The sequence below is a fragment of the Lepidochelys kempii genome, chromosome 1 (genome assembly GCF_965140265.1).
Source record: "Lepidochelys kempii isolate rLepKem1 chromosome 1, rLepKem1.hap2, whole genome shotgun sequence".
NCBI lineage: Eukaryota > Metazoa > Chordata > Testudines > Cheloniidae > Lepidochelys > Lepidochelys kempii.
In genome coordinates this window covers 67,189,039-67,201,641 of record NC_133256.1, presented here as the reverse complement: position 1 = coordinate 67,201,641, position 12,603 = coordinate 67,189,039, and the positions used below count along the sequence as shown (strand labels likewise).

General features: G+C 36.5%; 1 protein-coding gene across 1 annotated transcript in view; it reads left to right on the top strand.

Annotated features, from left to right (window-relative positions):
• The window catches only part of DIAPH3 (diaphanous related formin 3), a 504,213-nt gene that overhangs the window by 225,605 nt on the left and 266,005 nt on the right, over positions 1 to 12,603 (top strand). Inside the window, exons 18-19 of the mRNA XM_073325081.1 lie at positions 5,859 to 5,954; positions 10,070 to 10,164. Coding sequence (XP_073181182.1) covers positions 5,859 to 5,954; positions 10,070 to 10,164 — 191 coding nt within the window. The remainder of the gene's footprint in view (positions 1 to 5,858; positions 5,955 to 10,069; positions 10,165 to 12,603) is intronic.

Genomic DNA, 12,603 nt, shown 5'->3' with positions numbered 1-12,603 from the left:
GATTGGAATACAATATAGTTTGAAAATGGGTCTGTCCAGCACTCTGTATTATTATTCAGGTATATTTATATAACACCTAAACTGTGCTAGATACTTTAGATACAAAAGTTCCCAACTCCAAAGTGTTTATAATTTAGAGAGAAAAAGGAACATATCAGGAATGGGGGTGGGGGGAGGAAAATAATATAACAAAGTAATTGGTTGCTCTTTGGCATATGTCTTGTAAATTCCACAACTTTTGTAATGTGTTTTTAAATTTATATGTTCATTGTCTCCTTCTCTCTGTCTTTGCAGTAGTCAAGGTATCTTAATTCACATGTTCATCCTTCGCTACCCAATGTAAAAAAAGTGTTCTGTTCTCTGTCTTCTTTCTGTTCTGCTTTCTACTCACTCAGAATAGACAGGACTTCAGGGAGGAACTTGGGGAGGCAGGCAATGAGACAGGCTTAAGTATCTGGAGGCAGGGGAAGGATTTTCATTGAAAAATGCAAGGTGTGACCAGGTACCAGAGATGGCCACATTGAGAATGCCACACTCAGGGCAAGAAATGAGGCAGACAATCCCCAAAGCTGGTGGCTTACTCTATAATTAGATTTACCAAGCCAGTAACAAAAGAGCTTCTGCAGTACCACCAGAAGTCAAACACAGACCCCTTTAGGCATTCCAGCCCTTGGTTTCCATCCAGGCAACCCAATTTAATATAGTGAGAGGTTATTGAAAACCCATTTCACCATATGTGAGGTCTTTCTAAACCCAAAGAATCAGACACATGTCCCCAGATCAATATGAATCTCAGATTTTGACTGAAAAATCATGCTGTCAGCCAATCCTTAGTAAACTAACTAAAGATTTAATAATATAAGAAAAGAAGAAAGTTACAAATATTTAATAGATCATATATAGACAAATGATAGCAAAGTCCTTATGTCAGGTTTGTAACAGTGTTGGAATAGACTGCTGTCTTGTAAAGTCTCTCTGGTAACTTCCAAAAGATTGGGAGTTCCTCAGTCTATAATTCAAGAGGCTCTTTTTTGTTGTAAAGGAGTCCAGAGAATTAGAGCAGATAAGAGGCAACTTGGAGAGGTTTCAGGTGCCTTTTTATGTCCTCTGCCAGGTGCATGGAAAATTACTTGCCCAAGATGGAGTCCAGGGTCACATGAGCATATCACATGCCCTCACATGTTTTGCCAAATCACAGAGGGTGGCCACTGGCTCCTTACTGTCTGAGGCATCCTCAGGAAGAGCTAGCAGGGGTGGGATGAGTTTCTTCAATGTCCTGTTCTGAGAGCTGTGTCTCCTTGATGGGCCATCAATACATAGCTGTCTAGCCCTGATGTAAATTCTATCTGGTGGGTGTCACCCAGGAGTACAATTCAGGTTTAAGGTACAAGTACATAGCTAATATTTATAACTTCAAATACAAAGATGATACATGCATATAAGCAGGATAATCATATTTACCAAATCATAGTTTTTCCATTGACGCCTTACATGATATACTTTGCATAAGATTTATGGAAACTGTGTAACAGTGGTGGTAACAGTGATATAAATGATCACCTTTCGTATACACAGCATCATACAAGGTTTTTCATTGTGAAATAAAAGTAATATGTATCCTTTGCTTCCTTCTGCTGGCATTAAAAAGGATGTGAGTGGAATTCCCTTGAAGAATTATCCTGTAAGTTCACAGTAGTTTAATTGTTTGTATGTATGTATGTATATGTATGTATAGTATAGTATAAATACATAGTTCCAAGTTCCTTTTTGACATTTTTGCTTTTAGACTATTTTTTTGCTCTTTATTAAAGTAAATATTTTCCCCCAAGGATATGTCATATTGTATATTGCTATAAATTCATTCATGTAAATTTTTTTGTATGAAATTCCAGAGGGAATTGGCTAGATTATTTCCAGTCTTTATTTTTGATTTACAGACTCATTAAAAAAATTTTTTTTTGACTGCTGACTTTCTGCTGGTCGTTGTTTAGTCATTCTACACCTGTGGTAAATATTTTTTACCAGCAGATGGAGGCAGGAAACACAAACACATTTGTTGTTCCTCTATTAGAGCTATTTACCCAAACAATCCAATTCAAGAGACTGACTATGTAATAAAGACTGCACAAAATAGTGATTGAACCAATAAAAAAATAAATGTGAAAATGAAGGAGGCTGCACATAGACTGGCAAGCCAGTGTCATACTGGCTCATTTTTCCAAAATAGTCATGTACCATTGTGCTGTTTTCTTCCAGTGCCATGTCTGTAATACATGACTGTTCAGAAGTGTAGCTACACAATCATAAATGCTACCTGAAATGTGGCATTCTCATCTGTTCTATTAATTGTTTAATGCACATGACAGTGTACATGTTGTGTCTAAAGTAATGGACTGATTACAATCAGTCCATTACAACTGGAATCTCTGTTGTGACTCTTGGGAGACAGTCATTTGCTTGCAAAATGTAATACCTTTATTGCAGTAGAGGAAAGCGATAATTCCTGATGAAACAACAGTGGTGATTGTTTTTGCATCTTTTCCTGATCAGGAAAGATGTATGAAGTGCTATTGTGTTAATAATAAATAGTGTTTTTTTTTTCAGAAGAAATAATTTGTTGATTAGGGCTGAATTTATTTCTTTAGGCTTTCCTTCCACTGGTTAAAAAGTGACTAAATGATTTAGGAGTCTAAGTCAGTTTAGAAGTTATTTTTATTTGTGAAAATAAGGTTTTGTGAAAAAAGCAAAACCAATTTGTATTTTATTGCTATAGTGATGTAAAAGCTTTTCTACCTTCTGAGGATTTAAAAAAAAAAGAACTGGGAAGTTCTTCCCAGTAGTAAGGAAGCTGCATCTGATAAGGTTATCTGATGCTTTGTTACCAAATTTTTTGAAGAGAAGTGCCCACAATTATTTAATTGTTTAGTGTAACTTTTTATGCCACTGCCATTAAAGTGTTTTTTAATTATTTATTACTTCTATTATGGCAGTGCACAGAAGCTCCACCTAGGATTGTGGACCCATTTTGATTGGTGACATACATATACACAAAGAGCTTACCGTCTAGACAGAAAAAATTGGAGCGGGGTGTGGGTGTGTGTGGGGGAAGACTTTTAGAGATGAAGAATTAATCACTCCCATCATAGTTTGTTCTTGTAATAGATCACTCTCTCTGCTAAAAATGTGCACCTTATTTCTAAATTGAATTTGTTTAGTATGTTTCCAGCCACAGGGTCTTGTTTATGCCTTTCTAATAAAGAACCCTTTAATATCTAGTGTTTTCTCCCCATGCAAGTGCTTATACTCGGGGAGAAGTGTATTAAGATCACCTCTTGATCTTTTTTATAAGCTAAACAGGTTGAGCTCTTTGAGTATCTTGCTGTAAGGCAGGTTTTTTTCCAGTACTTGAATAATTTTTGTGACTCTTCTCTGCACCTTCTTCAATTTTTCAACATCCTTTTAAAAATATAGACAACAGAATTGTATAAAGTATTGTAGTATCAGACTCAGTATGGCCATATACAGAAGTAAAATCACCTCTCCTACTTCTACTCTTTAATCAAGTTTATATGCCCAGGGATTGTATTAGCCGTTTCCCCAATAGGATTGTGCTGGGAGCTCATCTTCAGTTGTCTGTATATTACGACCCCTAAATTGTTTTTAAAGTCACTGCTTTTCCAGTATACAGGCTCCCCTTCTATAGATATGGCCTGCATTTTTTGTTCCTGGATGTGACCTTGCATCTATCTGCATTAAAATACATTGTTTGAATGGGCCCAGCACACCAAGTGATTCAGATCACCATGTATTGTTGCCCTATCTTCATTATCATTTATTTTTGTGTCTTCTAAAAGATTTATTAACCATTATTTGTATTTACTTCCAGGTGATTGATAAAACGTTGTATCATGTTGTGTTTAGAACCAGTCTCTGGGGAACCTCATTAAAGCCCATCCCCATCTGATCATGAGTCTCCACCGACAACTACTTTTTTGAGATGTCATTGTAACTTGCAACTTTTGTGATGAAAGTGATAAATGGAAAACATCATGTTCTACATTTTAATTATTTGTGGTGTTAATTTTATTATCGTGAAAGTGCTGTTTATGGATCCATGGTTAAGGCTGAGCTGAGTTCCCTCCTTAAAGCAGAGATTCAATTACTTTATTGTATATAAAGAATACAACATATCCCCATCAAAGTACAGCACATTCTCTTTTTTGTGTCTCAAGTAATTTTCTAAGAATTAACAATGAAACTGGTTTATTAATTTGAAATATAATTAATTAAAATGTGCATTCTTTAAGAACTTAGCACCCAGCATCAGGCATGTTTTGTTTTGTTTTGTTTCAAATTATTTTAATACAACAGTAGAAATACTTCAAGCTTTTCATATAGTTCATCTCTCAGAAATATTTCAGGTGGGATACAGTTGGAAACTCATTTTTGAAGGATTAATGGCAATTTTTAAATCACTTTTAACTGTTAGTCTTGAAAGTACATAGTCTGCAAAAGAGGAGTTATCAATTATTCACTTTCAAACTGGGAGGATGTTAGTGGTTTTCCACAAAGGTCTCTCCTGGGTCTGATACTAGTAAGTATTTTCAATAATATCTTGATAATCTTCATAATAAGAGTGGCGATTGTGCTTATAAAAATTGTGGATGACAGCAAGGTAGGTGTGGTTGCAAGGACATTGGAGGATGGGATTAGAATTCAAAAGGACCTCGATAAATTGAAGAATTGGTTTGAAATCAACACTATGAAATTCAGAGAAAAAATGTGAAGTATGTTGCTCAAGACTCACAAGTTAAATCTGCAAAAACAAAATGGAGAATAACTGACTAGGCAACAATATGATGCTGTTACAAAAAAGGCTAATATCATTCTGGGGTTTATTAGCAGGAGTGTTGTATATGAGGCATTATGTCCCACTCTTCGCAGAACTGACGAAGCCTCAGTATGAGCGTCATGTTCAGTTTTAGGCAGGACGTTTTAAGGAAGATGTGGACAAATTGGAGAGAATCTAATGATAACTCTAGAAAACCTGTTAGATGAACAAAGGTCTAAAAACTGGGCATGTTTAGTCTTGAGAAAAGAAGATTGGGTGGAGAGGAATCTAATAACAGTCTTTCAATATGTTACGGGCTGTCATAAAGAGGACTATGATCTATAGGCATTGACACTGTGGGCTGGAGCATCCACAGAAAAAAAAATTAGTGGGTGCTTAGCGCCCACCTCCCTCCCTTTCCCCCATGCTTTCTGTCTGCCATTGGCCTCCCTGATCAACTCTTTCCCCTCCCTCCATAGCACCTCCTGCCTGCCATGTTCAGCTCTTCTGTGGCATGCAGGAGGTGCTGGGAGGAGTGTGGATAGGGTGCTCTTGGCGGAGGGGGCGGAACTGGATGGGAAAAGGTGGAGCAGAGGCAGGGTGGGGGCTTGAGGGAAGGGGTCGGGTGGGGCCTGGGGTGGAGTGCAGGGTTGAGCACCCCAGGGCCCAGAAAGCCGGTGCCTGTGTTATGATCAATTGTTCTTCATGTCCACTGAAGCTAGGACAAGACGTGATTAACTTAATCTGAGATGCCCATTTTTGAAGGAGGAAAGGGAAATAATTAAAACCTATCAACCATATCCCAACCTAATATGTTGAAAAGGCTGCTGTCTTCCTTGGTCCCACTGAAGAAAACACAAGAGTAATAATTGCAAAACAAAATAAACCTGGAAGTTCATTCCTCAATTGCACTTTCTTTCTCATAGTGAATTGTCTATGGTTTGACTTGGAGAGCTTTTTCCATTCAGGAATTTTGTTCCCTACATTTGATACTGTGAATAAATGTTTGTTTTCTTTACTTTTATAGTAAAAAAGGAGGAGGAAGATTTTGAAGAAAAGAAATCCGTTAAGAAACGAATCAAAGAACTAAAAGTCTTAGACCCGAAGATTGCACAGAACCTCTGTAAGCAATTTTGATGATAACCAAAACTTTTAAAATTATGTGTGCAGAACTTGTTGGGTGTCTTGTGTTGATATTTTATTCAAATGACGATTTTTTTAATAATCAGTCTAAAATTCAAGCTAATTTCAATTAATACATTTTCAATGTGTGTGTTTATTGAGAATAATACAAATCATCCATACTCATGCTTTGGGCACCATCATTTATTTAAAAATATAATACCAAAAATGTATTTTGGTTCGCTCTCCCTGCAGTCTGTCTCAATAGTCAACAAATTCAGACTATTCGTGATAAAGGGATGGGAGAGTAATTCAGAGTTCAGGTCCCCTGATGAAGTATATCCTGCCAGTTTCCTTCTTTTGGTTTATATCAAGAGAGGGGGATCTAGCATTAATAGAGTTAATTGCAGCTGTCACAACGTAGCATGAGGAGAAAGCGAGTGTGTGGTACATCTGTATCCCCATGTTATGGTTGTGTGAAGCTTATAATTAGGACTAATGGGACTTAGAAAGGGAACTTAGGTTGAATACAAAGGAAATAGTCTCAGGAGATTTCTCAGGAATAGATTTGTAAAGTGGAAGACCTGTCACTTAAAATATCTAAGCTGCACTAGATAAAATATTAGAAAATAAATTGTAAAGAACAAATGGTCAGTGGCAAGAAGCCAGAGCTGTGGTGGTTTGATCTTCTAATTTATTTAATTCTGTGGTGCAAATAAACGCTATCGGACCCATCTTTTTGCTCAGACATTCCCTCAACAAAGAGAGCCTTTAAATGGCTGGTTATATTTTCTTCATAATCCTTATCCAGCAATCAGCTTTCAGAAACTTGATATGTTTGGCAGAATGTTGTCCTAATATGAACTTGATAAAATTAAATATAGTCAGTGTTACCAGGCTGACCTGGTATAAGAATCTGTTTTTAATTGTGTATGCCTTTTCAAAACTTGAATTGTTGGGATGAATTTTCCGTGCTGGGTGTCAGCCTCAGACAAAATTTTGGAACACTTCAGCCCAAATTTTCTGTGGTCTATCAGAGCTTTGAATCATAGGTACATATAGTAGGGCTGTCAAACAATTAAGAAAATAGTTGTGATTAATTGCATTTTTAATTGCACTGATGAACAATAATAGAATACTAAGTCAAATTTATTATAAATATTTTTGGATGTTAGTCTACATTCTGAAATATATTGATTTCAGTTATAACACAGAATACAAAGTGTGCAGTGCTCATTTTATATTTTTATTACAGATATTTGCACTGTAAAACATGAATATTTTTCAATTCACCTCATACAAAGTACTGTAATTTGTAATTTATATGTAAAAGTATTGTAATTGTGCAATTTCTTTATTGTGAAAGTTCCACTTACAAATTTAGAGTTATTATTTTTACACAACTGCACTCCAAAACTAAATAATTTATAACTGTAGAGTTTACAAGTTTAAGCATGAAAGGGCATATGACTATTTAGCATATCTGGCACATAAATACCTTGCAACGCTGGCTACAACGGTGCCATGCAAATATCTGTTGTCACTTTCAAGTGACATTGTAAATAAGAAGCAGGCAACATTATCTCCCGTAAATGTAAACACGCTTGTTTGTCTTAGCGATTGGCTGAACAAGAAGTAGGATTGAGTGGACTTGTATGAGGTGAGTTGAAAAATACAATTGTTTTATCTTTTTTACAGTGCAAATATTTGTAATAAAAATATGCCTAGTACAGTACACTTTGTATTCTGTGTTGTAATCAAAATCAATATATTTGAAAATGTAGAAAAACATTCACAAATATTTATAATAAATTTAAGTTGGTATTTTGTTATTGTTTAACTGTGCAATTAAAACTGCAATTAATCGTAACTAGTTTTTTAACCTAGTTAATTTGTTTTGTGTTAGTTGCATTCATTAACTGCAATTAATTGACAACTCTAATTTATAGCAGTTAAAGTATTCTGCCCAAAATTACTTTGTTTAATAACAAATTGGAGCTAGAATTTCTGATGGCTGTGATATGTAAGAGGGAGACATGGACACGGACTCATAAAATGTAGGGCTGTAAGGGATCTCTAGAGATCATCTAGTCTACCTCTCTGTGTTGAGGCAGTACCAAATATACCTAAACCACCCCTGAGAGAGGATTCCACTACTTCCCTTGGAAACTTAGTCTAGTAGTTAAATGTCCTTATAGTTAGATGGGTCTTTTTTAATATTTAACCTTTGCTGCATATTAAGCCACTTACTACTTGTCCTACCTCTGATGGATATGAGCAGTTGATCACAGTCCTCTTTTTCTAACAGTCCTTAACATATTTGAAGACTGTTATCAGGTCCCCTACAGTCAACTTTTCTCAAGATTAATCATGCTCATTTTTTTTAACTTTTCCTCACAGGTCAGGTTTCCTAAACCTTTTACTATTTTTATTGCTGTCCTGTGAACGCTCTCCAGTTTGTCCACATGTTTCCTAAAGTGTGGCACCCAAAATTGGACACAGGAGTCTAGCTGAGACCTCACTAGTGCCAAGAAAAGTGCAGCAGTTTTAGGAGACTAATTTTCTCCTCCCCTTATACCCTCTCACTGGGTGATGTCTTCCACTTACATGATTTGAACTACTATCTCTATGCTGACATCCCAAATCTTCTCCACTAGGTGTCTTCCTTCATCCAAACCTGCATTTCAGTCTGCCTTTTTTTATATCTCCTGTATGCTCCATCAACAGTTTAAACTTAATACAGACACTCCCCGGGTTACGCAAAATCAGATTTGCGCAAATTCGCTCTTACAGAAAAAGTTCCGTAAGCTAGAAATAGGAGTGGGTTTTTTTTGTTTTTGGCATAACGTTCAGGTATATGTTTCCGACTTGCACAAAACTTGAGTTACGCAAGGCTTTCTGGAACGGAACGATTGCGTAAGTCGGGAAGTGTCTCTATGGCCAAAACATCAGCACCTATTTTTTAATCTCTGGAGCCTTTTATATGCTCCCATTTTCTGTTAATTTTATCAATGCCACCATCCTTCCTATTACTCAGGCCCATAACTTGAGGGTCAACCTTTATTCCTCCTTCTCCTCACATCTATTTTGTATCCAAATATTGCCTCTTGGTTTTGCACAATATTTTTAAAATGCAACCTCTTCTCTCTGACCAGACAGCAAAATCCTCATCCAAGCTGTCAGTCTCCTGTCTTGAGTACTAGGTTTTCCCTTTCCAAGATTTCCACACCTAGCCCACACAAAACAGTTGCACAGGTGTGATTTCTGGCCACATCAACTACCTCTTTGAGGAACGACACTGTCTCCCAACATCAAGCTTAAACTGTGTCCTTGCCTTTAAGATGCACCCTCCTCTCTACTTATCTGAGTAACAGCATAATCTTACCATTTGTTGTCTATTACTCTTACCCATTCTGCTGTTTTGATATCCTTTTCTTGCATAATATCTGCGACTAAGATATTTCAGGGCACAGATTTATTGTCTTATTTTTATAGTGAGGTGCCTAATGCTCCATCTGGTGCTGTAAAATAATAATGATAATCACTAGAACAGATGAGGAAGGTTGAAGAGAAGATGTGGAATTAGGAGGGGAGTTGGTCCATGAGAAATTACTTAATAAATATTGTGTATGAAGAAAATGTTGGACAGTTGTTATACTACAGCAAACAAAAGTATTATTCAAGGAATGTGATTGTTTTGCAATTTGCAGGGGTTTCGCTAAAGATAGCGCGCGCGCTCTCTCTCTCTCTCTCAAAAAAAGGGGGGGGGGAGGGGAAGAGCTGAATTCCTATGCGGTAAAGGGGAAACGTGTACAAATAATATAATTGATGAGTGGCTCTCCTAGAGCAAGGACTCTTTTTGTCTCACTTGCTATCGTTACTGCAGCATCTGTTGATGCTGTAATTCATCTGCCAGAGGACTGGAAGAGCCAGACTAAAAATTATAAAAGCTTCAAAATCTGCATAAAAAGTTTTATCTCTTATCTATATTATCATATGCAATGTTTGGGTGGCCTGTAGAATTCTACAATCCATTTAGTGTTTATTTTGTAAGTAGAGTGAAAGATCAGCTTCTTACTACATCTCCATTCATTATGTATTATGTTTTTGTTCTAGCAATTTTCCTTGGTTCTTTCCGAGTGCCTTATGAGGAAATCAAAATGATGATATTGGAAGTAGATGAAACACAGCTGGCAGAGACCATGATTCAGGTATGTAAATTGACAGGCGGTTTAAATACCAATATTTCAGTGTAAGCGTCTCATTAAACTGAAACCTGTTACTGACAAAAACTCTTAACACAAATTATTCAGTTGGAAAATCATTGCTGCATAATTAGTCTCTTAGCATTTCTAGTAAGCAAACAAAACACAATCTTTTTTTACATTTGCAGAGTAGATAAATCTCATCTAAACACTTTAATTTATATTCTGCTTTAGTATCTGCTTCCTTATTACCAGCATCCAGAATGCAACTCTACTTTATGTATGGATTCAGACAGATAAACCAATATTTAATATTTTTTTGTTTCTACCTTACCTGCAAAATTATTTTTTGTGGAACATACTGTATTACCTTCACCTGTATTGCACAAAGCTGTCGCATTGTTCCTGGTCATGAACTAGGCAGAAAAAGATTTTTCTTTTCAATTCGAGCTTACTTGATCGGGGATCCTACCTTCAGAAATCTTCAGCAGCTGCTTATCTGTGAATGCTTCCCTGGAGTGTAATTGTACAGCACTTCACATTACACAGCATTTTATTCAAAGCAGAAAATCAATACAGTTCTATTTGGGGACAAAAGAATCTCAGAGAGGGGAGGGGCTAGCCATGTATGTACTCTACCCTGAAAGGGCTGCGCAGTGTAGACATACTTATATATTGTGAATAAGTATTTCATCATCATATAATAGGACTACATCATCTTCCAAACACAGAACAGAAATATTTATTTGAACACTTTTGACTTTTCTGTGTCATGATTAACAATTCTGCTACTGAAAAATCTCCTTATTGTCCTTAACGTTCCTGGCCAGAGATTTCTTCTTAGGTCCTTTACTTCCCTTATCAATTTTCTACACTTAGCTTGTGATTTATATTGATTGCTATCAACTTTCCCTTTTTTGTATTTGGTGTGTGAATGTGTGTGCGTGTGTGGATGGAGATATATATATCTTCATATATATAAATATAACAAAATATCTGATTAATCATAATACACGAAGTAATTACAGGGTTAGTATAAAGGGAGAGGAGGGGACATATTTTTCTTCAGGATTTGCATTAATCATAGACCTTTAAAAAGGCAGCCCAAATTGATTTGATTTTTTTCATTCTGCAGAATGCTGGTTATTTGTTATTTGTTAGCTGTGAGGTCAGCCATATCACTGAGCCAGGAATCAATGTTTGGTGGGGATCAACTTTTTTCCATTTTTTCAGGATTAATTTTTTAGCAAGGAAAGCTACATATTTAAACCATGCCACCTTGTTACCAGCTAACCTCCAGGTATCAAGAGTATATCCAAGAATGAAACTTAAGGAGGAGGGCTCCAACATACCATTAAATAGGTCTTCTGACTCACTTCATACCAGAAATTCTTGATTCAGGGCACTCTCCAAACTAATGTAGCACCAAGTAAGTTGCATTTCCTGCGGCAGTCAGCATTTATGAAGCCCATTATTATTAGTTTATGTAGTGACCAGTATGTTCGGAAAAAAAAGTCTTTTGTTGAATAAGTCAGTCTCAGATGTATAGATGCTTTTTTTTTAACAATGATTATTTTTATAGCTGCTTTTACATCCCCTCTAAATGAGGCTGTTTTTAAAATCAGTATATCCTTCTTTCTTGACTACGTAATTTTGGCTTTTTTGGGGAATCTAGTATAATGTTCTTAAACAGTTCCCAATTATCATTCTCATTATTTTGTTTAAATTCTTTCTCCTGGTTGATTTGGCTCAATTGTTTTCAACTTTATCCTTCAGTAAAAATGTAGTATCTAAAATGTATACCATAGACCAGCATTCATTGTAACTACTATACTTGGGAGTCTGCCATTTCTCTTGAGGATGGGAGCCAATCTGATAACTAAGTGAGGATGGAGAGACTTATCGTAAAGTTATTCTCTTCAGAAGTGGTGTTCTTCAGTGTGTGTATATATAATATATACAATATTTTTAAAGGGTGTATCATTTCCTTGTCATTGTGTGTTTCTTCTCCTGTTGTAAGACACTGAATTAACAGATAATACTATGATATCTCATACTAGCAGCAAGAGAGCAGTATTGTATACATAAATCTCACCTTCACAGGACGGTGACTCTGGCCCTGGCAGTCTTTCCTTTTGCCCTCTCTTCACTGGAAGAAACCTTATTATTCCTATGTAAATTTGGACCTCTAAAGTTGTGGTTTTCTCCTTCCACACCTGAGTCTCTTGGGTTGGGGCTGTGTATCTAGGTAATATGTCAACCCAGATCTTGACCCATGGAAGAATGTGAGGGGAATGTCAGGCTTCTTGAGCTACGGAGCTCCCATCTTATTCTTCTAATTTGGGAGCCCCAGGTCCTGAACATCCTTCTGTTTGTCTGTAGTGACAATCAGACAGTGATGGCTTCTGCCATCTGTTAAGGAGGTACTGGCACTGCTCCCCTCCT